Genomic DNA, 27602 nt, shown 5'->3' on the forward strand with positions numbered 1-27602 from the left:
TGTACCGGCCTACGCATGTGACTACTGATCTGAACTCGTTTTTGATGTGAGTCATACCGATAGGTCCCGGTCAACTCCCATCCCACTGCTTATTTCGCTCGAATATCCCAAAGCAATAAGTATGTCAGAGGTTTTCCACAAGGACGTGAGTCTATTTGTGAAAGCAGAGATAAAACCCTCGAAGACTTGGTTGAGCTCGCTACCAATTGAAATCGTCGTGGAAATTTTCAAACTTTTACATTGGAAGGATCTATTGAACGCGCGCCAGGTGAGTTTATCTGGTATATGCAATCCGGGTACCTCAACCCCAATCCGGTAGATCTGTACATTCCTTTATAACGCGTCAAAATCTAGAGAGATATGGGGTAATTTGATAAGAGTACACGCGGCCGCTGCTCATGAGCCTCCGACGATATTTGACAAACCTATGCGCATGTACAACCCCATCAAAGTCGAAGAGCGGTTTCTCCGTTGGATGAAAACCGAGTCCACCTGGCTTGATGGAATCTCTTTGAATGAAAGATACATCCCGGATTTTTCTCACAAGTTCCTGTACTCTCATCTCCTTCGAGGAGGCCGATGGCTCATCTGCTTAGACTCTGGAGGCGAAGTGCTCTACTGCGATCTAGAATCACCCGAGACTGGTTTCGTTCCTCTCATCCCTTATCCAATCTCGTGTCAGGGTGAAGCTAAGAGTATGATGGCTGTCGAAGAGGATCCAGAGACTGAAATTTTGTCTTTCAAAATCGCTCTGGTCCATATTTTGGTTGCAGACTATGTGAAAGGGCCACATGGACAACCTGAGGTGACTGGGGATTCGCGCGTTGATGTGTGGTCGGGTCGCGTTATCTTGGACGAGGACGGCCAGGGAATGGGTTTGCAAGTTGAGCAACTGGCATCCGTTCGCATATCCTTGTATCTTGGTCAACCTTTATTCGGTGTATCTCTACGTGGCCCCCTTATTGCCTTCACTGTGCAATGGCACTTGTTCGACACGAGAACATACGCACACGATGCGATAATTATTGACTGGATGTCGCAACGGAGCCAAAATCAATCGTTTAGACGCAAAACTGTCAACTATCGAACTGATTATGCTGGAAATGGTCAGAAGGTGAGTTAATCTGCTTCCAAAATACACTATTGACCTGCGTATCTCAGGATGAAGTGATGTTACTTCCTGAGGGCCGGGTCCTTACTGTAATCCCCCAGGGCATTCGCATCTACGAACATTCACATGTTCCATGGTCCTCAGAGAAGAGGCCTGTGTGCGTTGACATCGCTATATCCGAACAGTATTCGTGTGATGTCACTGTGCCCCGAAGTCGCTTCCAGCATCCTTGTGGTTTCTCCAAAGTGTTCCATCTCTCGGACAACGAGTATCGAGTGGTATTCAATACCTTAACCGGTATATGGGGGCTCATTGTGCGTTATCCGGAAACAGGTAATTTGGAAGCAAGGGCTTTGGAGCTCCTCCCATGGAGGAAGAACCTGGACTATCGTATTACGAAATTCCGATCTCATTTCTCGTACAATTATGGAGTGGCCTACTCGAATTCGGGTTACCTTTTACGTGCACGTTTTGCTTGGCCTGACGAGGAAGACTTGTTTGAAACAGGGACGTCTTCTATGTTATGCAAGCCGAAGGAGAGACATCTGGTTATGAATGCGGATATCGCAGCTGGAAGGCTGGCATGGATAGGGTCTCAGAGCGGCCGGGTGGCTATGTCAGATATTTAGTTATCTTGCTCGGGTTGAGAGTCATATAATATAGTGTTTGACTTTGCCCTCTTCGTTGGCGGTTGGTCCGTTTCGGTATATAAGTTGTCTGCCCATGATGCTGCGATACTGATTCTTTTTCTCCTATATGATCTACATTATATTACGAATCATGGGGTCCGAGTCTTTCAGGGTTGCAAATAGTCTGACCGCGGTTTTTGGTGAGCTATCTACGTTTACTTCCTTTTCAAAGTTGCGAGCGTAGAACATTGATTGCGTGCGACTGAGGAGTTCAAAGCTTTTCAAACTCGTGCGTAAAAATATAGCCCAAAGGGTTAAAGAGCATTTAGATGACCTGTGCGAACTGAGAGTATGCGCTTATTCTGAGTTATTGGCAAAAGAAGAGCATAGCGTGCATAGTACATGGGTTGATCAAGAGCATAGGCTGAAGCAGTGCTAGGCTATGCGTCGACGGGTAGATCGAGCGCTTCAATACGTGCTTGTGTCCCCAGTTCTCAGGCTCGGAAAAATCCGAAATGCTCTGAGTCATGGAAAGGCTCTTTCCGCATTTCATCCTCCTTCTTAGACTTTCAAATGACCTGGAAATCCCTAGGATATCCTTAATGAGGTTGAAAAAGTTCAAAAGAAGGCCAAGCGAGGAAAACGATTTTCTACCACGTGGAACTGGGCTTTTTCAAATTTCCGGCGCCTTGATCCGATGACATATTATTTTCCCTCTAACAGCCTTTAACTTGCTGACAAGTGGGCGCGCCAGGGAGGTTACTAGATTGTATGCGTTTACGAGTCAAACTCCGCCGATCTCACTTCCAAAGGTGCACCGTTCTTCCAGCATGATCCAGATAACGCTACATGGCCTCGCGATGCTGTTTGACGACTTTGCTTTGTACACTTCCATGGCACTTCTATGGGGGAGCCCTGGGTCGACGCCGTGAGGAGGATACTACAAAGTTAAAACTCTTTATTGAAGGTGCTCATGCCGGCTGACTCGTGTCAACCTGGTCACATCAATTTTTATAATTCGTGATAGTTGATTTCCGCCCTTCAAGGCGACGTGTACACTTCAGCATGCACGATGTACATCTGGCACCAGGGTGTGCATCCCTGCCTGTTTTATTCTCGCTTCCGGCCTGCAGGGATAAGTACACGATTATTTTAGCGCCCAAAGAAGGGTATATAAGAAACCACCGCGTCACCATCGCGTCCAGATCACTTGATTTCGGAAGCCATGGGCAAGGCAGGTGAGTGTTCGTTTAACTCGTCACTGAAATCTGTCTCATTTATTTAGTGGAGGCAACGGCGCTCGTGTCTGAACAGGCGCTAAAACTACTTAAGACTGTCGATTCTTTTGTCTCAATACCTGGTGTCGGTGCAGCTGCAGAAGCTGCACTTTCTATCTTAGAGCTGGCGCAGGCATGCTTCATACTCACTCTCCGAATACAAATTTTCATAATGCTTCACAGACCGTAAAGTCAAATAAAGCGGAATTTATTAGCGTAGGGGAGAAGGCATGTACTATCATGGTGACGATCGTCGAGAAGGTGAATGCAGCTGAGCAACCTGGCCGCCGAACCGACATGTCATCATTAGAAAAGGAATGCGGTAATTTGCGGGGGTACGTTTAATGACCATCTTGAAAATATTCGTGTAACGCTAAAGTTATATGCCTATAGTGTGATGGAAGAGGTGGAAGAAATTGTTCATAAACACGTGAAACGCCGAAAACGTTGTGTGCTTTTACAAAGGATCTTGTACAGCCAACATGATCAAGATGCTATCAAAGACTGTAAAGAACGCCTTCAAAATGCGTTAGACTTGTTCACCGTGAGTTTACATTTCAACGCAGAAATCTCCCTGATATCAGATTTGACGCTCCTGTAGGTTCAAAGTCACATAGAAGTGCGCCAAGGAGTCGAAGATGCGAATAACAAACTCGATCAGTTGGTTGAACGCCGCTCAGAAGGACTAATCACAACAACCCAATATACAGGAGGAGATGCTTTCACACATATTGCAGACAATAGTGTCAAAGTCAATGGAACGGGGAATAGCGTCAACATCTCCAGCTTTGCTTCTTCACCATCACATTATCCACCATGGCAGCGGTATTAAACTCTACGTTCCTCATCCCACTGATGTGTATTCTTCATCATCAACATGTATTTCCGTGCCCGAGTTTTAATGACTCATGTGCGTCTCCCTTAGATTGTCATATATATGTCATACTTGTAGTGACGTACTGCATTGTATCAACTTCTGCACGATGGTTGAGAGTGTCAGTGGGCCTCTCATGGGCCAGGTAATCTGTCGGCAAATATTTATCCCAATCATTCAACGATATTTGCGTCGAATGCTGTTTAATGATTCTCAGGTTTTGCCATGGTCCGGGCTCACCGGTGGTGATACCCAAAGCGACGGTCCGATAGGTGCTTCGTCTACTGATAATTGGCTTACCGAACTTTCAACTTTTTCCATCATGAGTTACCGAGACATCAGCTGGCGCAGTCTTTATGAGCACTGTGGAAGTAATTTAGTGCCGCAAGGTTTACCATTGGCCTGGTGTGATGCCAATGTAGCGCACAGCTGGTGGTCACACGTACGACCGTCAATATAGACTATGCTTCCGGAGACACCTGATAGACAGGGTAAGAACCACACACCAGCACTGTGAACCCATAGCTTATGTAAATAGCGTAACTTAGTGATCTTTAGTGATGCCATACAAGTTGATACAACAAAAGCAACAATATATTCCAGAATTTTATTAACTGAGATTGTCCATAAATGACGGAACGTCATATGTGAGAGATTTTAGTAGTTTCTCTCATTCCGGAAATCTGGGGTAAAGCATGTATCTGTCTTTAACGGAACTTACTTAAGCTAATATTACTTTGTTACTTGTAAGTCCTGTTCTATTGGTCGTAAAATTCCAGAAAAATTATGACAAACCTTAGAATATTAGAAAAATGTATGTTCATATACATGTCTTTCTTGGAAATCAAATTGTTGTGGAGTTATCAAGATTGCATCAAGGGGTGGGGGGTCATTATCAACTCGAATTACATCTATCATAGAGCCTGTTCTACTGACTATAAAATTCTGGAAAAATCATGACAAATCATGAAATATTAAAATAACATGAGTTTATATGTATGTTTTTGTCGGAAAACATACCATTTATGGAGATATCGAAAAATATAGCAAGAATGCCATGTTTCTGACTAGTTTCTGGGTGTATTTTAATCATTTAAGAGTGTAAACATATGTTTTCAAGGTCTAGAAATTCGGATCTAGCATTAGATTTTTTATCTGATCAATATTAGAGGACCTATAGTGGAAATTTGTGTTTTACATATGTTAAACATGCCATATCTCAATAGGAAATCATCTAACAAAGAAATTGATGTTATATTCGGACTCCCTGACCTCAAAAACATAGGAATACATTTTTAAACTATTAAAATCTATACAGCAATGGGCTGGAAACATCTCCCACCTATAGTTTGAGGGACTTTGCTTCGAAAATCATAAGTCCAGAAGGTCATGTGCTGTCATGTGACATGTTGAACTTGTGTTTCGAGCACAACCATTGATCCTTCCTCTTAACTACCACTTTCCTCCTTCCCCCTCCCTCCTCCTTGCCTTCTAGACCTCTATGTATAGTAAGTATTCTTCTCTCCGCTTTCATGACTCCCTCCAGCTGATTTTCAACCAATTTAGAACGCTTTTTTGGGTATCTTTAGAAGGTTTTCTGGTCTATAGTGAGTGATTCTTATCTCTTCATAGTTTCAAGCTGATTTGTATTTGTAGAACATCCATACTATCATTGAATACTCATCATCATTTCCTCTTACCCAACTCATCTCTCCTTCCAAGGTCCTGTCCTTAATTAGTGTCCGCTTTTTGAGTTTCCCAAAAAGGCAATTTTTTCGCTGTATCTAATACTCATTATTGTTATATATATATATATATATATATTAATATGATGGAATTTATGTGACAAACAACTGCAAATTCAAAAAAGTGTTCTGTGATACATTAATATAAGCCATAAGCTAAATTTCGTGTCGAGTCGTGTCGAGAAACTTGGAACAAAAAGTTCCGTGATCCTTTGATTTGGTGATGTCTTTGTTGGAAGCAGATTACCTAACTTAGTTAGGGTACTTGGCAAAATACTCGGAACGAACTTCTACAATTGACATGATTTAGTTCCAGTATTTCTTCCGCCTTTCTCGCAACTTGGGGGCTCACAGTGCAGATCGGCTTTCAATTCGAGTGATTAATCCAAGGTAGGGCGGCCAATTTTGCTCGAGGGTTCGCTTTCCTTTTCTCGGCAGATGCTATCATTAATATAGTGCAGAATCAATATATGTCTACGGAAATACAGATTTGAAATTTGAGAGTGTCCATTATTGGGATGAGAAACATAGAGTACAGCATTTAATAATGATAAGTTGGTGCGTATACCGGTGGTGGAGAAGTAACACTCGAGACATTGACGCTATTCCCAGCCCCGCTAATACGAACACTATTGTCTGCAGTATATGTATGACTATCTCCCGCTGTATATTGGGTAGTTGTGATACCGCCTCCTGAACGCGAGCCTCCACCTGGACCTTCAACAAGATGATCGAGTTTGTTATTGAGATCATCAACTCCTTGACGCACTTCGATATGACTTTGGATCTACAGACAAGTCAAATCTGATAAGTACCAGTGAGTGCTTCTCGCTGAAGGACTCACATTGAACAACTCCAAAGCATTTTGAAGGCGTTCTTTACAGTCACTTATAACACGTTGATCAGATCCACTATTCAGGATCCGTTGTACAGACGCAAAACGTTCTCTGCCTTTCACATGTTTATGCACAATCTCTTCCACCCCTTCCATCGCACTATAGGTATATGGGTTGAGCGTTATTCTAACACTTCCAAGGCTGGTCAGGACACGTACCGACGCAAATCGCCACATTCCTTCTCTAATGAAGTCATGTCGGTTCGACAGCCAGGTTGCTCAGCTGCATTGACCTTCTGTATGATCGTCACCATGATAATACACGCCTTCTCCCCTACCGCGATAAATTCTTCTTTATTCGATTTTACTCTCTGTGTGAAGCATTACTATGAGGGTTTACATTGAGAGAGTGAGTAATGAAACATGCCTGGACCAATTCAAAGATAGAAAGAGCGGCTTTTGCAGCTGCACCGACACCTGGTACTGAGACAAAAGAATCGACAGTCTTGAGTAGCTTCAAAGCCTGTTCCGATACGACCGCGGTTGCCTCTACTAATCAAACCGATTAAACCGACGTAAGAAATGAAATAAGCGAATACTTACCTATGGTCATCGTATAAATGTCAAGTCTAGGGAATGTATGAAGTTTTATGATCTGTAGAATGAAGTCAATGGAGAGGCGTTGTCAAAGACGCAATGGTTATCATACTACTGCATCAGGTGGCATATATAACTGTTATCAAACAATAAAGTACGAATAGAGAAATAGCACTGAGTTTAAATGTGAGTCATTCAATCGCCACAGATAACAAGAAAGGAAATGAATAGGAATTAATCAAGATAAGAAAAGAAAGCAGTTCGTAACCAAAAAGTATAAGTTTGTTGTACTCGCGGCATCGCCACACTTCAAGCTTCAAAGCTGTGGTCCCTTTATAAGGGACTATAAACATAAACATAAGGTAATCTTATATGAATGCTGGAATAATTCTTTCATGATGTTAACACCTCCTCCAACGAGAAGCGCAGTACCAAAAGGCCAGGTGCACAATAAGAGAAGTAGAAATAAATGGACGGCGGACGATCATCAATTCATAACCTGAGGTCACTTACGAAGAGTCAAACGAGAGAAGTAGACACGTCGTGTATTCAATGAACTTGTAAGAGTATCAGAGTGTCGATGATGAGAGTATGGGTATAAGAGATGATGATGGTGCATTGAGAAGAACAATCTGTTTATGTATCAATGATGTCATCGTTTAGTATCTCGGTCAACCAATGGATATGACCAGTCTTCGTAAAGATACTAAAAACATTTAGATATTGAAAGTTTACCATTCGACCTACTAACATGAGGGACTGACAACAAATGCCAGCTCCCACAAAGACATGGTAGTTCGAGATTAATATACAAATATGTATTTTAAAAGCCAAACAACAAGTATTCTTTCTCTCTCTAAATGCATTGCGTAGTAGTAAGTAGTAAAGAAAAAAAAAACAATCTATCAAAAAAACAACAAATCCCCCAATCTTCGTATTTTTTAATCAACATCCATACTCGCATCCTTCCCCCCCTCCTGCTCATTCTTCTGCGGTGGAGGCGGCTGAGGCGTCCCATCCCTCCTCGGCGTCCCAGTCCCACTATCCGTCCCCGTCCCCGTCGGCATCTTCGGTTTCGGCTTCGTCAAAATCGGAGTCGCAAAAAATATAATCTCATCCCTCTTCTTCGTCACCTGCTCACTCGTCAAAACAGGATCCACATCCTTCCTCCTCTCAGCCTGCCTCACACTCATATCATCCAACCATTTCTGTATCACAGCAACCCTCTCCACTATACTCTCTTTATCCTTCCCATCAATATGCGCATATTTCTCGTCATTGGACGTCGCTTGATTCATATAGTTGTTCAAAGTCTCGCGTAAAGCTGCTACAGACTTTTGTCGGTCTTCGGTTTCGCGATAACGGAATGTAATGGGATCGCCGAGGGTTTTGAGGGCATCGAGACGAGAGACGTATACCGACTTCGTAGATTCTTCACCTTCTTCGGTATAAAGCCAATCTTCAGCTGCAGAAAGTTCCTGAAGCAATTTGGATTTCTCATCGGCAGTAACAAAGGCAGCATAACGATCATCAAGTTTACCACGGGTATCGTAAATGTATTCTTCCAAAGCATTTTTGCGGTCCTAAAAAATGATTTAAATAAGAATTTGGTAAGTACACAAAAGCGAAGGCTACGAACCTCAGTGTCTTGAACCAATTTGTCAGCAGCGTGCATCTCAGATTCACGTTCCCTAAGCTGTTCCAGCGTCTTCTTATCCAAAGAACTCGTCGTCGTAAAGAAAGGCACCTCCTTCTTCTTCACAATCTTCTTCTTCTTCGGTGGTACAGGGGGTGCAGCCTCACCCTCAGCTGCTCCGGAAGAAGTAGCAGTAGCATTTTGTTGTTGATCAACGTCCATAGGAGCAGGTTCAACTTCTCTCTCTTCAATCTCCTCCACATACGTATTCTCAAAGGATACAATCCCATGAAGATTAAGTCTCGCCTTGACCTTGACGATGGTCGAATCTCCCTTTGGATCAGGTGGTACGTCAGTGACGTCAAACCCACCAATGACGGGTTTGATACCACCGGGAAGACCAGAGGGATCCTTGTAAGCGGCATCGACGTGGAAGGCTTGACGGCGATAGAAGGACAAGATTTTCGTCGAAGGAATGGCATTTCCTTGAGGGAACAACAGGATTTCCGTGTCCTCATCAGGATCGGTGGGAACGGCTTGCCATTGAACTTGAACAGGATAATGGTTGATATCATGAATATGGAAATCGCGAACACGGAATACAGGCGATAACATGGCGCAAGCGAACGTAGCACCACGAGCTACAGCCTCATCTTGATTGAGCGTGACGGATAGCGGTTTATTATTGAAAGCTTGTGAAATACGAGTACGAACTGAAGGAATGCGAGAAGAACCCCCAACGAGCTCGACGGAATCGATTTGATCGACGGTAAGGCCCGATTCGGCAAGGGCTTGTTTGATGGGACCGTCGATGCCGTCCAGGAGAGAAGGAATGAGAGCTTCTAATTGATCGCGAGACATCTTTGAAGAAGCGTCGACGTCGTTCATGATAGATTCAATGTTGAGAGGACCTTCTGCATTGGCCGACAAGATCTTTTTGAGCTTCTCACAGCCGACGGCAAGACGGAAAATGGCCTTGGGGTTAGCCAAAACATCAATCTTGTACTTGGTCTTGAATTCCTCGGCAAAGTGTTTCAAGAGGACGTAGTCGATATCGCGGCCACCGAGGTTATGATTGTATGCGGTGCTCTTGATGGTAAGTTGGCCTTTGGCGAAAGCGACGATGGCTACGGAAAAAGTAGAGTGGCCTACATCGACAAACGCGATATGACGGGGGTTTTCAGGGTCGGGGAGATCAGATTTTGTGATACCATAGCCGAGAGCGGTGGCGGTGGTGTCGTTGATGATGCGGAGGACGTTGAGATTGGCGATGGCGGCGGCATCGAGGATGGCTCTGCGCTGGATTTCGGTGTAATAGCCCGGGACGGCAATGACGATATCAGTGACGCCGGTCTTGAGCTCATTGGCGGTGATGTCTCGTAGTTTGCCGAGGTAGGCGCCGACGAGCTGGGTAAAGCTGAACTGTTGCCTCTCGCCGAGGTAGTTGACCTTTTGCATTGTGAGTGATGATGACTATCGACTAACTCATCTCTGCTTACCTCTACACCAATGGTGCCATTCAGATCGACCAGGGCGGCGTGGGTAAAGTTTTTCTCGACATTTTGGACCTGGGGATCGTCAAAGGTGCGGCCGATGAGTCGATTGAGGCCTCCGATAGTGTTTTTGAAATTCGATGTCTCTTGCGTTTTGGCAGATTCACCAATAGAACGCTGTTTGGGACCAAAAGCGACCAACGATCTGTGTAGAAAAGTGAGTGAAATTGGTGAGTCAAGTAGAGTAGCGACGCACGGGGTGGCGCGATTCGAAACTTCGTTTGCGATGATATCGATGCCGCGATGTCTGGCGACACCGATCTGCGACGCGATAAGAACTTTGGTGCGAAAAAAAGGGGGAAAAACGAATACCTTGCTGTGAAGCGTGCCAAAGTCAACACCGACGACGGCCATGGTTGGGACAGAAAAAAAGACAAGAGAAAAGTGATCGGAACGGGCCAAAACTTAAGTTGCTCGTGGATGGTGATTTCCGGTGGCTGCGCCTCCTTCCATATCGGCGAGACGTTCCACATCCTTCCAGCATGTTCCACCAATGACACTGATATTAGCTAACGACGCCGGGGAGCAGACAAGATCGGATCAAGAGCGTGGGAACAAAGAGATCGTTGTTGATCAACCACGTCCGCCCCGCTGCCTTTGAATCTTCCCCGACCACCATGTCGGCCAGACGCGCCCGAGGCTCCTTTCACCGGGGCCGCACCTCCTTCTCCGCCGGCCGCAGCGACCGTCCCCCGCCCGACGCCGCCGAAAATCAGGACCAATCTCCTGCCGTGTCTGCCCATGCCCCGCGCACAGATCCTGGCCATCCCCCGGGAAACTCCGACCTGCAGACTCTGGAACAACTCAAGGCGACTATCAAAGAAAACCAACACCCCCATTTCCGTCCAATTCCAAATCCACATGCGCTCGCGAGTATTTACGCTGGCCCTCTTCCTCCAGATCTGGCACAGACTCTTGGCAAGGACACTTCTTCGCCAGTATGTGGTTTGTTACCTTTTCTTCGACGTTGGTAACAGTTTATCAGGCATACACCGCTGATCCAAAAGGTAAAGCTGCTCCCATGGTCAAGCCTGAAGCTTCCGATCGTGATCCCCCGCTTTCTGCTGGTACCAGTCTGGCTTCTCGGATAGAGCCTCCCTCTTCTAATCCTCGTCCTGGTGACTATTCTTCTTCTTCCGTTCGCGGTTCAAGGGACTGGTCTTATCGCGGTGCCTACGACGACAGACGTCCTGCTGATGATCGTTACGGCGGTGCTCCCCCTTCTGCTACTCGCCCCGGCGCTACTTTTGATAATCGGCCTCCTTCATCGATGCCCCCTCCTTCTTCCGGCCGAGATGACAGGTACTATGATCGTGAGGATAACAGAGGCAACTACCGGCGTGAGTGGCATGACTCTCGTGACCGTCGTCCGTACGACAACAATAATCGCAACACATACTACAATCGTGGACCTGATACTCGAAGACCTTTGGAAAATCATGCCCCTCGGCGATTTGACTCTGCTCGAGATGTTGAGCCACCGTATCACTCTGGTCCCGGTGGACGATTCCCTCCAGACCGTAGTAATATTCCGCAACAAAGACCAGCTGATCAGGTTACGTCTCCTCGTGTTACCAATACCGTTCCTAATTCTACTACTACTACTGCCGGCGCCGCCGAACAACAACGTCCTGTTGACAAGATTCCCTCGGATATCAATAAACCCTCACTTTCAGCAGAAAATACAATAGCATCAAAACCTTCCCTTCAAGACCGTCTAGGACCGTTACCTGGCCAACAACAACAACCTACCGGAAAAGGACATGGACATACTCCTGGATCTGGAGCTGGAACGACCACACCTGTGGATTCAACTGCTCGACATGATTTTGAAAAACTCAGCTTGGAAGATCGTATTGCGCCTTCAGCTACGACTGTACCCACGTCGCCTTCAACTGCCTCTGGACATACGGCTACTACTTTGACAGCAGAAGGTGGAAAGCATACCTCTCAAGGAACTCCGAGAGCGTCGACGACTGCCCCAAATTCGGATAGGTCTACGAGAGCGCCTAGTGAAGCTCCTTCTCATTCTCATCCTCCTCCTGGTGAACGTGATTGGGATCGTCGTGATCGTGATCGTGACCGTGATGGTATTCGTCCCACTGGACCAGCCATTGCTGGAACGAGTCCTGCATATTCTAGACCTGGATCGCCTCGTGGTAGTCTTCCTGGACGCGGTACGAATCCTCTTTCTTTCCTCTCTCTCCTTCGTCATCGATCTCGAACAATTTTCTTTTGTTTGTTTGCTTATTGTTGTCGTGTTTTGATGAATTTTTTTCTTATAGATGATCGTGGACCTCCACGCGGTGGTGGAAATCATCCCCTTCCTCCTCCACCCGTATCAGGAGGTAATAATACTAGCAAATACCCATTACCACCAGCACCAGCATCATCATACCGAGGAAGAGATATCTCACGAGAAAGACCTCCACCACCTCCATTTAATGCTCCGAATATCTATCGACCACAGTATCCCGAAAATAGGGATCTTCGTGACCGTGATCGTGATAGAGACCGAGATCAGGATCGGGAGAGAGAGCGTGAGAGGGATAAGGAGAGAGATCGTGAGAGGGATAGGGAGAGGGAGAGGGATTTACCGCCTTCGGCACCACCACCACCACCACCACCGTTAGCACCTCATCCGCATCCTCATCCACATTCACATCCATATCCCCCTCCTCCGAGAAGAGATACAATGTCTATGGATGTGGATTCTGGATCTAGATATCCTCCTCCGCCTCGACATTTTTCGCCGCCTTCTGCAGCTGATTTGGCTAGAGATAGGGAAAGAGAGAGGGAGAGGGATCGTGAGAGGGAAAGAGAACGTGAACGTGATAGGGAACGTGAGAGGGAGAGGGAGAGGGAGAGAGAACGGGAACGAGAGAGAGAGAGGGATAGGGATAGATTGAGGTATGCGACTGGGCCGCCTCCAGCTGGGCCTCCGCCACCAGCATTAGGGAGTGGTGAGGTTTACCATGATGATCATGGACGTGGAAGATATGCTTCTGGACCTCCGCCTAGAGATTGGAATACCTATGGAGGATATGACAGAGATCGCGAAACTCGAAGAGGTCCTTACGCTCCTCCGCCTCCTCGAGATTGGTTACCACCTCCGGCAAATGAGGATTGGAGAGATCCTCGTGGTCCACCACCTTCCGTTCCACCACCACCACCGTCAGCACATTCGCATCCCCCGCCTCCTCCGCCGATGTCGATGTCGCAGTGGGATAGAGATCGTGAGAGGGAGAGGGAAAGAGAGAGGGAGAGGGATAGACCGTTTAGGTATCCGTATTCTGCGGAAAGGGATTATACTCGAGGTGAGTGTTTATCGTCGTTCGTGAAACTCAAATGGTTATTGATTGGCTGTTATTAGACCCCTTTCCGCCTGATGATAGAGGGTATCCCCCGCCGCCTCCACCACCTCGAGATTACAATCAAGGATTCCAACCACCACCTTATCGATCTCGTCAACGTAGTCTAAGTCCACGTCGACCACCACCACCACCTCCACATGATGATTATCGTGGAGGTAGTATCCCACCACCAAGACGCGCAAGAGAAGATTATAACAGAGATTATTATCCTCCTCGTACTGGTGGTGGTAATGGACCACCACCTTCATCAACTTTACCACATCTTCGGACGACGAGTCCTAGTGGTAATAATACTGCTTCAGCTTCGACAACAAATGGGGGAGTTGGTTCGTCTGGTCCAGGAGGAGGTGCAGGTCCACCGCCTCAATCGTCATCATCGACGTTGTCGGCGTTACCGCCTCCACCGTCTTCAGCTGGAGCGAGTAGTACGGGTAGTGCGGGGACTACTGGTTCTACGGCTGGAGGAGGAGGGCCGAGAGATGATTATTATCCCTCTTCTGGTGGAGGTTATGGTGCAGGGTATGGTGGGAGAGGAGGTGGAGGTGGTGGTGGTGGTTATGGTGCTTCTAGAGATCCGAGATACGCGAGTGGAGGCGGGTCAAGACCTTGAACTTTGACTCGGAACAAAAAAAAAAAAAAAAAGGTAGGAATACTGCATCTGCACGGTCAGCACAACTATCGCTGTTCTATTTCACGATTTCGTCATTGGTTGAGGAAATCTTTGGAAATTTTATTTCAATATATCTCTTTTTCATCTAGTCAAATGCGTTACTTTTTGACACTCTGCTGTTTGTTTGTTTGTTTGTATATCTCGCTTCCCTACGCTTTCTACTAGTGCATGTATTTTGCTATCTCTGGATCTTCTCGTGCAAAAATGAAATAAAATGACACTCGTTTGTTGTTTGGTATGAACAATACTTGTGTTATTTGCGGGATTATACGCTTACCAACAGGATAGTTGACATATTGACTGAAACCTCTAGCCTCCGTCTAACTGATCATTGATTCATTCTTTCGTATTATGTAGTACGGGAGAGAAAGAAGGGGACAAGCGAAAGGAAACGATGAAAAGCATTTTTTTTTAAGTCTATATTATGCATCATCTGAACATGGTAAAACGTGATACATAGTAGCCGAACCGTAGTCGTTGATAAACTCGCGTATGCGTTTACCAATCTTTCCGGGTGGAATGTTTTTGCAATCGTCTTCGATGACTTTGAATATAACCATACCATAGCGACTCCCAGGTAGCCCACAAATTAACACCGGAAGTTCGGGGTAGCAATTTTGAAAATACTTGAAATATAAAGTGCATTCATTCCGAGGGAATCGAGTACCAAGCTGGAAGTCAGGAGTCAGGAAACCTGATACTACGGAGGGCTTTATTACTGACGGTTCTAGGTAGCGTTAGCCCCGAAATGATAATGGAAACTACTATTTGGCCTTCCTCAGTCTCTAGGGAATCTAAGCGGAGATCTTGTAATTGGATTTCCCGAGCAATTCCCCTACTTGTGAGTTCTTTCCGATGTGCCTAGAGTTCAAGCTATTAATGAATGATAGAAGTGTAATCGAGATTAAGAATCACAATCTCACCTTCCAAATGTTAAACCAAAGGTCAATAAACCAGTGCTGGTGGAAATAATAACTGCTATGTGCAGTGCCGGCATCGATTTGACATAACAACTCAAGCAATTTATCCCAATGGTACTTCTGCCCTTCTTGTTGTACGATGCTCCACCTGTCCCGGAGTGATTTCAAAACACAACTAAATATTTTGGTTAAAAGTTCACTATTGAATGTAGAAAGCACATCGGCAGGCTGATTGCTTTCGGAATGAAATTGTGAAACATATTCGGACCATCGATCCCTGTATCCTGAGCAAATACTCCCGTTAGCGTCAGTGACTGAATCATAGTCAAAAACGACTTACTCGGTCCTGGACCCTTGAAGTCAAGCCAAAGTCTAAGGCAAGACTCATCAAAGTCGATCACTGCGTTCTCCTTAGAGATATGGAACTTCTTCGATCGAGCAGGGTCCCGCAAGAAGTCGACAAAAGAAGCATGATGAAAGTGAAATTGCTTTTTATAGACCTTGACAAGGAGAGGGATGTCGAGTAGTGAATACAAATCATTGATTGCGGCATAGACCTTGCTTAACGGAAGACCAAGAACCACAGAAAGTCCCTTCACACAATCGATCTCGCTGTATAACATTGAAGCTGCAACAGTGCCAAGGACTCTTTGCGTTATCGGCCACAGCTTGGACGGAATACGAGTGAGAATGTGGGTGTACAAAGCATCCAGGTGAGCAAAGGGTTGATCATCAGTAGAAGCAGCTCTACAACCATCCACCCCAGCGATGACTTCATCGAGACGGGAAGTTGGATCGGCGAAGTCGGGGTCCCTGATGAACCGAATTGCCACGTCGGCAAATGCGAACAGGCCAGATGCAGCATTGGCGAGTTTCATAATTTTTGTCTCCTTGGGCCAACCCTTGGCGACGATATGCGGAAATTCGTCTTGTTGGATAACCTTAAAGCTGCTCCTCAGAAAACGCTCAACATCTTGGCAGGCTTCGGGGGAATCTATAGGAACATACTCCTCCTTGAACTTGTAGCTCAGCCGTCGTTGTTTGAACGTATTGGTGATATGTGGTTCTGGGCGGCTGGAGATGACCCAGACAAGAGGAACATTGGGATGATCGTGCGCAAAGGTTGTAATGAGCTTGATTATCTCCCGTTGCCGGTCACGTTTATTAAGTTCATCAAGCCCATCCAGTAAGATGCCCCAAGATTTTCCACCCGCTCCGATTTTATTCTCCACGAAAGGTTTGACAATGAACGCCTTGAATTGTTCCTCCATGCTTTTGTTCAAAATTTCGGGATCGAAAGCAAGTAGCTCGGAGACAACGGCGCAATAAGATTCGATGTGTACCGCGAGTTGGTAAGCAATGGTGATAAAGACGGCATGAGAGTTGTCCCGGCCATTGGGTCGTGAAAAGAAAACAGAAGCACCTAGACATCCAGTCGAAGCAAGCTTCGTAGCAAAAGTCTGAACAATGGCCGATTTGCCCACTCCGGCAGGCCCAGAGATCCAAAGAATCAATTCTTGTTTTATTTTGTCGTAGAACCAAGCAATGATCCTGTCGTTGATTTTGATTCGGGTACCTGGGTGACATTGCGGAGGAGGATCACGAGCAGATGAGTCATGGGCTGCGCCAGGAATCATGTGCTTTGAGAGTAGCTCTTTGGCTACAGGGCTGCCAACTCAGTCAAATATGTCTTTCTAAGCAATACTTTCTTACCTGTGCTTGCTTTGTCGCTTGCTCCATGGTTGGTTATATTGGTTGATTGATCCACCAAAGTAGAATCCTTCACGACGAAATCATGAGGGTTGTTTAGAAAACCGCCCCTTGCGATCGTATCGACTTGACATGCTAAGTGACCGAAAATTGAGCTAAATTGGGGCCTACAGTAGCGATAGTTTATGGTCTAACCTTTGTACTCGGTCCCAACGATACTATGAGTGTCATTGCGTAGGACACTAGCCGCTGTCCTTATAGCATCTAAACAACATGAGTAAAGGATCAGAAAGCACAACTCAGAGAGCTGTTACCGTGATTCAAGGCATCATTACTAGTATTTCCCACTCCTGTTGTGATCCGGCGAGTCGCTGTAAGCGCTATTGAGATATGAATGAACAATTCTAGGACACAATCATATCGAGGCAGACCTTTGGCCGACTGGTTCACGATGGCGACATTTGGTGGTGCATTGCCTGTGGCCGTTATCTCGCTCCCACGATGACCTTTATTTCGCTTGAGAGGACGCTTCGAACGCGAGGGTATGAAAGGTTATCATTGGCAGTATTAAGCTGAAGATTAGGCACCTTTGTTTTGTCTGAGCTTTGGTAATTGTGCGTTTTATTCATAATCTCATTTGCGTTTGTGGCAAGACCAATGGAGAGTAAGTTGTCGCAGAGGCCGGGGGGTAGTAGGGTGGGATGATGGAAGGAAGACAGAAGTCGCTGTATAAACTCCGCGTGCTCTAGGGGCCAGATATATGGGCGCCTCATCACACTACACGTGTGATGGAAATCAGAGCGTAGCGCCAACAGCCTCGAGGTTTCCTGAGAGAAAAGGTAAAGTCTGATGATGGCTTATCGTGATCGCTCCGGGCTGACCCCAAGCCTTGCCAAGTCCGCGGTATCTGCACATGTCATGGCACAACACTTTCCTGGTAAATATGTTTCTCTCTCATGATCAAGCAGCGGGCACTGATCTGTTAATCGGCTACCCCTGCCGATATACGGCATACGCTAGTCACATGTGACTCTCCGCCGGTCGCTGTCATTGTCCCCCGCCCAACGACGCTGACAATCTCCTGCTCCATCTCCTGGGAAAGGCTGATCTGCAGACTCTTGAACTGCCCAAGGCCACTATCAAGGGAAACCGGCACCCTCATTTATTCTCCGTGGAATGCTCAATCGACATGTACCAGGTAGGATCTAGATGCAAGCCCTCTTTGTCAGATCTGTGTTCCAGAATCTTGGCGAAGGCGCTTCTCACACTTTCGACCAAAATGACAAGTTGTCATTGGGCCTTTTCTTCTTCTGACGCCCAGGTCAAGGCTTAAGCAGCCGTGTTCCCACCAGCTTGGCTTCCCAAATTAAGTCTCCTCATCCATGCAGTCCTTTAGCCGGCACCAATCCCAGGCGTGGTTGGACCATTGGTCCCGGTATCCTGCGCCTAAAGTCATTCACAACATCAGTGAACGGATGCAGGGCTTTAACAACTTACTCGGTCTTTGGCCGGAATTCCTCTTGAAGTCTAGCCAAAGTCGAACACAAGACTCATTATAGTCGATCACTGCGTTGTCTCCAGAGGTATGGAAATCGGTCCTGAAGCGCCCCTCAGGTAATCTTGGCAGGCTTCGGGGGAACATATATCTCCTTGTAATTGTATGTCAGTCGTAGTTGTCCAAATGTGTTGGTGACATGCGGTCTCGGGCGGCTAGACATGACCCAGACTACGAAGACCTCGGGATGATCGTGGATAAAGGTTGTGATAAGGCAGATAATGCTATTTTATGCTCATGGTGTCATTTACTCCATCCAATGAACCTCGGCCAGCACACGAATAGACCACACCACGAGTCGAAGAATCGCCATCTAGCACTATCCCAAGAATAGGCCACACGGGGCGAATCAGCCGAAGCATCAGATGATAGTTGTCAGTGAATCCAAATACTATGAATAGCCAACTTGAACCGGACCAGTGATTATCGATTACTGCCGGCGAGCGAAGAGTTTATATCGGTTATGCGATACCGAATGACGGAAAGTTCTTCTATTCAATTCGTGGTTGAACGAGTATTAATAATCTTCAGAGAGAAATGGAGATATCTTTTGAAGTACATCCCTTGCTGCTGTCGTCTCTACGCCACTCTTGTCGTCGTCCACCTTGAAGCTCCTCCAATCGCTCCACACGCCTCTTGGTTCCTCGCATGGACTCGGGAAAATATTCGACCACGGCGCTGCTTTCTTAAGAAAGAAGGGATGAGATCGAGACTCGGCTGCGAACATGTGAAGGACCGACGTGCCAATTTCCGGCATCAAAGTGACGCGTATCGAGAGGGCGTGTCGTTACCATTGTGACCCGTGACACAACTCACTCTCGATCCACTCTTCCACTCTAATGACAAACATAAATGTTTGCTGCGAAATTATGTTGAGAAGGAACAGCGATGAGCGAGGGAAAGATGTTTGTTTGTGAGTGTGAAAGTGAAGAACAGACGAAAAAAAGGCGTACTGAGCATAGAACAGGATTCACAAGAGCACCTCTTTCTCCGTTGGCCGTTGTGATTGTCCTCAAACGGCACCGAAGATCCGCCCGCTCCGCCCATCCCCGGGAAAGTCCGACCTGCAGCTCAAGACCACTATCAAAGGAAACCAGCACGCCCATTTCCGCCCAATTCCAAATCCACGTGCCCTGGCGACCATCTCCGCAGGTCCTCTTCCTCCAGATGTGGCCCAGACTCTTGGCAAGGGTGTTCCTAAGCACCATCATCGAGCAATGTATGTTCTTGTTTTATCTTCTCTTTGACGTTTGTAACAATCTTTCAGGCATATCGTGCTGCGGACACCGCCGATCCAAAAGGTAAATCTGTCTCCGGGTCTCCCATGGTCAAACCTGAAGTTTCCGATCACGATCCCCCGCTTTCTGCTGGTACCAGTCTGGCTTCTCGGACAGAGCCTCCCTCTTTGGTCAACGCTAATTCTCGCCCTGGAGATTATCCTTCTTCCGTTCGCGGCTCCAGGGACTGGTCTTAGCGTGACGACGACAGACGTCCTACTGATGATCGTTACGACCGTGCTACCCCTTCTGCTACTTGCCTCGGCCCTTTGATAATCTGCCTCCTTCATTGATGCCCCGCCTTCCTCCGACCGAGATGACAAGTACTATGAACGTGATGATAATAGAGGCAACTATCGGTGTGAGTGGCATGACTCTCGTGACATTGTCAGTATGACAACAATAATTGCAACACGTACTACAACCAGGAGGAGGTTCAGCCTGAGGTCCACCACCTCAATCGTCGTTGGCGTTACCGCCTCCGCCAAGTTCAGCTGGCTGGAGCGAGTAGTACGGGTAGTGCGGGGACTACTAGTTCTACGGCTAGAGGAGGAGGGCCGTGTTAGAACCTTGCCAGAATGTCACGGCGTCACGCTGTCACATCTGTCACACTTTTATTATATAATAATTTCCCTCTGCTGCTACAGTTCGACGGAGGCTAAACTATCGGCATACTGCTAAAATGGCGCAAGCTACAGATCTACCAATTGAACTCGTTGATTTAATCTTATCTTTCTTACCTCCGAATCATGCGGAGCAAGTACAATGGCGGAGGAGGGCAGCGGCCATAGGGAGGGAACCTAGGCCAACGGACTGGAACCTATCCGGTCACCAGTGTAGAATATGCGGAAGGATGACGTTAGCAATGTGGGACGCGGAAGAGGGAAAGGCGTGGGTAATCCAGAGATGGTCAGCGTGGGGGGCTAGGTATTGGGAACTAGCAGGGTTCTTCATACTATGTCCGTGCAATGCGTTGATAGGAAATTACTTTGGTTACTATTGGTTTGTGTGAACGGATTACCTGTTTGGGAGTAGTTTGTACTTGTGGACATTTTTATGGTTTGTTTGGTCTTGTTGACATTTTTATGATCAAAGTTGTTCTTGTTTACTTTCTTCTTACTCCAATCTTCTTTTCTCATGTCAAACGCTTCCTTTCCCATGTCAATGTATAATTAGTTTTATTTCTCATATGTCGCTTCTTTTCTCATGTCAGTATATAAATAGTTACCTAGGGTAGTTGGTCTGTGCGCCGTAGTCTAGGTATATAAAGTAGGTAGAAACTTGTAGAAGACTCCGTCGAGTTCTCTTAGGTTCACGCCTAATATAACTTTTGTTACTTTCCTCTCTTGTTCTTAAGTTCAGGTGTGACCTGTGACATCTCAGTCACAGTCGCCCTAACAGTAGAACTCGACTACACCCAGGGATCGCACAGCACAGTGCCCTCCCTATTCTTTATTCTTTACTCGCCCTCTACTCTCTGCGCGCCATCGCGGCCGCCACACACACAGCCGGTCCCTAGGCTTAAGGGGTGTCTGCACATAAACATAACGTGTGCCGTGGACGCTGGTAGTTTGACACAGACTGCCAGTAAGACGAGACCTACCAGACTGTGTGGTGACCTTTATATCCCTGTATTACCTTTTTCTGTAACTTCCGTATAAACCTTGTGCTGCGCTTGCATTGTCAAGTGGTACACGCAGAGGAGTGACACTGCCACATTAAGTGCGTGTCTAGATTAGCGTGAAGATCCGTCTTCGTATATAGCTTTATCTAAGGCAGTAGTCGTTCCCTTCGCCAGTGCGGCACTTCTTAAATAAAAAACCTTTTTCTTTTCGTGTACACATCCAAGTGAAGCAGGCTATTGGCTTCATTGGATAGGTGGATACGTACTAGGTGACAGGAAAAGACCTCCCTCACCTCCCTCAAAATTTCTCACCGAACACCGCCCGGAACATTCCGAGTACCTTCCTCTGAAAGCGAGGAAGAAGAAGAACACGCCTCGGAAACCCAATCCGAGGAATCAGAACAACGAGAACCTTCCGTATCACCTCTACCTCTATATCAACCACCTCCCCCCCAATACCACGAGCCAGACATGGCCAACCCCCAAGATATAATCAATCAGCTGAACGCTCAGCACACCCTCATCACCCAACTGCAGCAGCAACTCGCCCAGCTGCAGAACAACCCAGTGCAGGGACCGCCAGGACCGCAAGGTCCACCTGGAGACGATGGGGAAACTCCCATTGTCCAACAAGTACCGCCACAGATCGATGTGGCAAAACCAAAATTATTCTCAGGAGATGGAAAGGAGCTGAGTGGTTTCATAACAGCGTGCAAAATTTATTTGAGTTTGAAAATGGCAAATAGAGAACAAGGGGAGCAGATGACTTGGATATTATCATACGTACAAGGAGGAGCAGCAGAATCTTGGAAGGAGAATATTATGGAGATGATCGAAAATGGTGAAGAAGAAGCTCCAGACAGCACGGAGGAGCTTTACGACAGTCTCCGAAACAATTTTGGAGACGCAGATGAGGAGAGCACAGCAGTGGGAAAGTTGAGGTTGATTGAGCAGGGAAGCAAGAGTGCAGAAGAACACGTACAGGAGTTTAAGAGGATTGCGCGAGACAGTGGATACGAGGGACGAGCCCTCATTGAAGAATTCAAGAGAAGTTTATCGGGAAGGATTAGGAAGGCGTTGATGGAGTCAGAAAATCCACCAACTACCATCAAGAGTTGGTATGAAAGGAGTATGAAATTGGATAGGCAGTGGAGACAGGCGAAGGCGGAGGAAGACTACTATCGGCGGGGGCAAGCTAAGCCCCAACTACGAACCCACACCCCCAATAACACTTTCGTGAGGCCACAGCCTCAACGTCGAGATCCCAACGCGATGGATGTCGACACCGCAGCAGGGCCCAGTCGAGGTCCTATCAAATGTTACAAGTGTGGGAAATTGGGGCATATGGCCAAGAACTGCTGGAGCAAGGCTCCGGCTCGAGATGTGCGAACGTTAGATGTGGACGAGCAGCGGGACTATTGGAAGAGGATGTTCGAGGAAGAGCAAAAGAATTTAAAAGAGTAAAGGAAGCCAAGTCTCCTCGTTGGACTTCCTACAACAAATTCAATGTACTATGTAACGAAATCAATGTTTGTGACACTGTACAAGAGGAGAATTTCCTCGTAAGGACAATTCGGCCTTTAAGGGAAATTAAGCTGAACGTGGGAGTGGAGAAGTTGGACACACATGATGGAGTGGGGGTACAGGCGCTGTTGGATAGTGGAGCGACGGGGATGTTCATGGATAAAGCGTTCGCAAAAGAAGAAGGGTTCAAGCTGGAACCTTTAGAGAAACCTATCCCAGTCAAGAATGTTGATGGAACTATCAACGCATCTGGAGCAGTAACACACCGAGTTGCTGCAAATGTGTACTACAAAGGGCATAAAGAAAGAGTACACTTTGAAATATGTGGCCTAGGAAAGAATAAGGTCATATTAGGAATGCCTTGGTTACAGATGCACAATCCGGAAATCGATTGGGAGAAAGGAGAGGTAAAGATGACCAGGTGCCCAGACGGGTGTGGGTACAAAGATAAAGGAAAAGCCAAAGAAAAACAGGAGGAAATACGAAAGGTAGAAGAGCCGAGGAAATCAACTAGGCAGTTGATGAAGGAAGCACGAGAGGAAGAGAAAAGGGAAAAACCTGACATGTCGCACAAGCAATATGCAGGCTGGAAATTAGTTTCCTTCCCAAAGAAATCAAATTGGGGAACGGTGTTGCAATATAGATGTGAAGAATGTGGAACCCAAACATCGGAACACTTGCTGAACAAACACAAATGCCCAGCAAGAGAGGAAATTGCCTTAGACGAGTTTGGAATGCCATACGAAGGAAGTGATGACGAGGAGGAAGGGCCAACTATGGCCAAGATAGAAGCGTACGAAAAGGAGCAGGAAGAAATCAGAGATGAGGAAGAAAGATACGAACGGGTGAATAAGGCAGTAGGGAGATTCACCACTCCCAGAAACATCATCGAGGGGATTGCATTAGGAGTTGAAGCAGCATTTGCTAGGGAATTGGCACGTAACAGGCGTGCTAATGGTAGAGCTGAGGGGTTGGCGCAACAACCCAAAGAGAAAGCTGAGGGGTGGGCGCAATCACCCGGTGACGTGGCTGACCGATTAAATGGGGACAAGGCAGAACGTCTAGAAGAAGATCACAGCAAGACAGCCACTGCGGGACAAGCGGGGGCTGGACAGGTACGTCCTAAACGAATAAGCGCCCAAAGGAAAAAGAGGAGTAGAGAGGAAGAAGGACAACTAGAGACATGGGTAAGAGGAATGACAGAGGAAATGCCGGAAGAAGAAGAAATTCGAAGCATAGACTCAGTGGAACAACTGGTACCCAAACAATTCCACAAGTTCCTGAAAGTATTCAAACAAAAGGAATCAGAGAGAATGCCTACTAGAAAACCATGGGATCATGCTATCGAGTTGAAGGAGGATTTCAAACCCAAGAAAGGGAAGATATATCCATTGTCACCAAACGAAAAAGAGGAGGTCCAAGCGTTCATAAAAGACCAACTCCGAAAAGGATATATCAGACCCTCAAAATCCCCCCAAACCTCACCGGTGTTTTTTGTGCCAAAAAAGGATGGAAAGAAGCGGATGGTACAGGACTATCGATTTTTGAATGATTGGACAATTAAGAACAATTATCCTTTACCTTTAATTTCTGAACTTATAGACACTATGGGTAGTAAACGATTATTTTCTAAGATAGATTTACGTTGGGGTTACAATAACATTAGAATAAAAGAAGGAGATGAGTGGAAGGCAGCCTTTACTACTTTCATGGGTGCTTTTGAACCAACGGTTATGTTTTTTGGACTTACAAATTCGCCTGCTACTTTTCAGACTATGATGAACGAACTTTTTAGGGACTTAGTAAATACTGGGAAAGTAGCTGTATTTATTGACGATATCTTGATAGGAACAGACAATGAAGAAGAGCATGACAAAGTAGTGGAAGAGGTGTTGCAGAGGCTGATGGACAACGACTTATTTGCAAAGCCAGAGAAATGCGAATGGAAACAAAGCGAAATGGGATTTTTGGGATGTATAATAGGGAGAAACGGAATCAAGATGGAGGAAAGGAAAGTAAAAGATGTAGTAGAATGGCCGACTCCAAAATGCGTAAAGGATGTACAAAAATTTTTGGGACTAGCAAATTACTATCGACGGTTCATTGAAAAGTTTGCCAGTATTGCAAAACCATTACACGCATTAACCAAAAAGGACAAGAAATGGAGTTGGGGAGATGAAGAAGAGGAAGCCTTTGGAACACTAAAAGCAAAATTCACGTCACATCCAATTCTAGTAGCACCAGAATTGGATAAAGAACTAAAGGTGGAATCTGACGCATCGGCCTATGCCACAGGTGGAGAACTATCGATGAAATGTGAAGACGGAAAGTGGAGGCCGGTAGCCTACATTTCCAAATCCATGACAGAGACAGAACGAAACTACGACATTCACGATAGGGAGATGTTGGGGATTATGCGGTGTTTAGAAGAATGGAGACACTTCCTGGAAGGGGCAAAACATAAATTCGAAATTTGGACAGATCATCGTAATCTAGAATACTTCACAAAAGCCCAGAAACTAAATCGACGACAAGCCAGATGGGCTCTATACTTATCTAGATTCAATTTTGAGTTAAAATTCCGTCCAGGAAAGACAATGGGGAAGGCAGACGCGTTGAGCAGAAGACCTGACTTTGAACAAGGAACAAAGGACGATAACAAGGATCAAACCTTGTTGAAACCCGAATATTTTGCCATCCGAGCAATGGAAGAAGGTCATATGTTAATCAATGCCGAGGAAGAAGGAATATTAGAAGAAATCAGAAAATCAGAAGCAAAAGAAGATGATGTGGTAAAAGCAGTAGAAGAAATGAAGCGAGCAAAGGTGAAGTCATTAAGGGGAGACGAGTGGAAGTTAGAGGAAGGATTAGTGTTGAAAGAAGGAAAAGTCTATGTGCCAAAGGACGAGACTCTGAGAACAAAAATCATCCGACTACATCATGATACTCCCATTGCCGGACACGGAGGACAATGGAAGACAGTAGAAATGGTAACACGAAACTATTGGTGGCCAGGCGTCACTAAGCAAGTCCAGAAGTACGTAGAAGGATGTGACCAATGCCAACGAAACAAGAATCGACCAACACCACCGGCAGGAAAGTTAATGCCAAATCCTGTTCCTACAAAACCATGGGCCGACGTATCTGTCGACTTCATAGTAAAATTACCAGAATCTCAGGGAATGGACTCAATTTTGGTGGTGTGCGATCGATTCAGTAAAATGGCTCATTTTATCCCAACTACGGAGACGACATCAGCGCTAGGACTAGCTAAGCTGTTCAGGGATCATGTATGGAAGTTGCATGGATTACCAGAAACGGTGATCTCAGATAGGGGACCGCAATTTGCTGCAGACTTTACAAAGGAGTTGAATAAAATGTTGGGAATCGACACTAGGTTATCTACGGCGTTTCACCCACAGACGGATGGCCAAACCGAACGAACCAATCAAGAACTAGAGCAATACCTCCGATCATTTGTTGATCACAGACAAACTGATTGGCCTGATTGGTTGGCAACGGCAGAGTTTTCCTATAATAATAAAGAACAGTCATCAACAAAGGAAACTCCATTTATGGTCAACGTGGGAAGACATCCAAGAACTGGCTTTGATCTTCGACGACAAGGCAATCACCCGGCAGCAGCAGAGTTTGCGGACCGCATGAAACTTCAACACGAAGAAACTCAAGCGGCTCTAAAAAAGGCACAAGACGATATGCGGAGGTATGCGGATAGAGGCAGGGGAGAAGCGGTGAAGTACAAAGAAGGAGACAAAGTTCTATTGGCTACTCGGGACCTTCAAATTCAGGGACGACCAACTCGGAAACTTACGGAGAAGTTCATCGGGCCGTACACCGTCAAGAAGATTATTTCCCCCAATGCAGTGGAACTAGATCTTCCCCGATCTATTCGGATCCACCCGGTGGTCAACGTCAGCCGAGTAGTAATGTACCGAGAACAAGTGGAAGGCCAAGGAAGCAAGCCAGCACCAGCCGTAGAAATAGAAGGGGAACAGGAGTGGGAAGTAGAGAAGATTCTGAACGCCAAGTGGCTCCGCGGAAAGAAGCGGTACTTAGTCCGATGGAAAGGATATACGGCAGAAGCAGACTCGTGGGAACCCGAAGAGAACCTGGCTAACGCCAAAGAATTGATTACTGAATTCCACCAACTCTATGGGGAACTCAATAGGATACAGCACGTCTTACGTGACACAGGTTTCCAAGAACGGGAACTACCTAATCGGTTCACAGCCAAAGCCTTATTCGGATGGGATGACAAACAGTTTGATGCTGAATATCTTAAGAAATTGGAACGTAATTGGCGAACGTGGAGATCTTGAAGGGTCGTCTCCGGAGGAGCCGACTTTAAGGAGGGGGTACTGTTAGAACCTTGCCAGAATGTCACGGCGTCACGCTGTCACATCTGTCACACTTTTATTATATAATAATTTCCCTCTGCTGCTACAGTTCGACGGAGGCTAAACTATCGGCATACTGCTAAAATGGCGCAAGCTACAGATCTACCAATTGAACTCGTTGATTTAATCTTATCTTTCTTACCTCCGAATCATGCGGAGCAAGTACAATGGCGGAGGAGGGCAGCGGCCATAGGGAGGGAACCTAGGCCAACGGACTGGAACCTATCCGTCACCAGTGTAGATATGCGAAGATGACGTTAGCAATGTGGGACG

General features: G+C 46.3%; 9 protein-coding genes across 9 annotated transcripts; 5 read left to right on the forward strand and 4 right to left on the reverse strand.

Annotated features, from left to right (window-relative positions):
• Positions 1–121: 121 nt before the first annotated feature.
• On the forward strand, positions 122–1757 carry AGABI2DRAFT_181528 (hypothetical protein; the record flags this gene model as incomplete). Its single annotated transcript, XM_006457159.1, has 3 exons — positions 122–268; positions 320–1114; positions 1162–1757. 3 exons carry the CDS (start codon positions 122–124, stop codon positions 1738–1740), a joined length of 1521 nt encoding a protein of 506 aa, XP_006457222.1. The 3' UTR covers positions 1741–1757.
• Positions 1758–2965: 1208 nt separating this feature from the next.
• Positions 2966–3849, forward strand: AGABI2DRAFT_188875 (hypothetical protein; the record flags this gene model as incomplete). Its single annotated transcript, XM_006457160.1, has 5 exons — positions 2966–2978; positions 3026–3150; positions 3201–3352; positions 3411–3561; positions 3619–3849. The coding sequence occupies 5 exons, from the start codon at positions 2966–2968 to the stop codon at positions 3847–3849; spliced, it is 672 nt and encodes a 223-aa protein (XP_006457223.1).
• A 2328-nt stretch (positions 3850–6177) lies between these two features.
• On the reverse strand, positions 6178–7084 carry AGABI2DRAFT_123092 (hypothetical protein; the record flags this gene model as incomplete). Its single annotated transcript, XM_006457161.1, has 5 exons — positions 6178–6423; positions 6481–6631; positions 6691–6842; positions 6905–7023; positions 7075–7084. 5 exons carry the CDS (start codon positions 7082–7084, stop codon positions 6178–6180), a joined length of 678 nt encoding a protein of 225 aa, XP_006457224.1.
• A 789-nt stretch (positions 7085–7873) lies between these two features.
• Positions 7874–10622, reverse strand: hspE (heat shock hsc70 protein). The gene is made up of 5 exons (XM_006457162.1): positions 10570–10622; positions 10454–10518; positions 10204–10402; positions 8708–10153; positions 7874–8651 (listed from the first exon to the last, which is right to left on the reverse strand). Exons 1-5 carry the CDS (start codon positions 10609–10611, stop codon positions 8010–8012), a joined length of 2394 nt encoding a protein of 797 aa, XP_006457225.1. The 5' UTR covers positions 10612–10622; the 3' UTR covers positions 7874–8009.
• A 2064-nt stretch (positions 10623–12686) lies between these two features.
• On the reverse strand, positions 12687–13461 carry AGABI2DRAFT_196039 (hypothetical protein). Its single transcript, XM_006457163.1, has one exon. It carries the CDS (start codon positions 12924–12926, stop codon positions 12699–12701), a length of 228 nt encoding a protein of 75 aa, XP_006457226.1. The 5' UTR covers positions 12927–13461; the 3' UTR covers positions 12687–12698.
• A 1262-nt stretch (positions 13462–14723) lies between these two features.
• Positions 14724–17560, reverse strand: AGABI2DRAFT_123095 (hypothetical protein; the record flags this gene model as incomplete). The annotated part of the gene is made up of 9 exons (XM_006457164.1): positions 14724–14972; positions 15025–15162; positions 15225–15505; positions 15562–16881; positions 16935–17066; positions 17127–17195; positions 17246–17311; positions 17363–17459; positions 17519–17560. The coding sequence occupies 9 exons, from the start codon at positions 17558–17560 to the stop codon at positions 14724–14726; spliced, it is 2394 nt and encodes a 797-aa protein (XP_006457227.1).
• Positions 17561–20616: 3056 nt separating this feature from the next.
• Positions 20617–20775, forward strand: AGABI2DRAFT_154559 (hypothetical protein; the record flags this gene model as incomplete). Its single annotated transcript, XM_006457165.1, has 1 exon — positions 20617–20775. The coding sequence occupies one exon, from the start codon at positions 20617–20619 to the stop codon at positions 20773–20775; it is 159 nt and encodes a 52-aa protein (XP_006457228.1).
• A 1692-nt stretch (positions 20776–22467) lies between these two features.
• On the forward strand, positions 22468–22923 carry AGABI2DRAFT_212544 (hypothetical protein; the record flags this gene model as incomplete). The annotated part of the gene is made up of 1 exon (XM_006457166.1): positions 22468–22923. The coding sequence occupies one exon, from the start codon at positions 22468–22470 to the stop codon at positions 22849–22851; it is 384 nt and encodes a 127-aa protein (XP_006457229.1). The 3' UTR covers positions 22852–22923.
• A 50-nt stretch (positions 22924–22973) lies between these two features.
• On the forward strand, positions 22974–23252 carry AGABI2DRAFT_51461 (hypothetical protein; the record flags this gene model as incomplete). The annotated part of the gene is made up of 1 exon (XM_006457167.1): positions 22974–23252. A coding segment is annotated over one exon (279 nt), but the record flags the coding sequence as incomplete, so codon positions are not given.
• Positions 23253–27602: the final 4350 nt, after the last annotated feature.

The sequence above is a fragment of the Agaricus bisporus genome (genome assembly GCF_000300575.1).
Source record: "Agaricus bisporus var. bisporus H97 unplaced genomic scaffold AGABI2scaffold_16, whole genome shotgun sequence".
NCBI classification, from domain to species: Eukaryota; Fungi; Basidiomycota; class Agaricomycetes; order Agaricales; family Agaricaceae; genus Agaricus; species Agaricus bisporus.

Excerpts from the sequence above, each read along its gene's own strand:
- hspE (XM_006457162.1), bottom strand. The coding sequence starts at position 10,611 with ATGGCCGTCGTCGGTGTTGACTTTGGCACGCTTCACAGCAAG. Across the intron at positions 10,154-10,203 it reads ATGGCACCATTGGTGTAGAG|GTCAACTACCTCGGCGAGAG; the intron begins GTAAGCAGAGAT and ends ACAATGCAAAAG. Across the intron at positions 8,652-8,707 it reads AATTGGTTCAAGACACTGAG|GACCGCAAAAATGCTTTGGA; the intron begins GTTCGTAGCCTT and ends ATCATTTTTTAG.
- AGABI2DRAFT_196039 (XM_006457163.1), bottom strand. The coding sequence starts at position 12,926 with ATGGATGTGAATGTGGATGAGGATGCGGATGAGGTGCTAACGGTGGTG.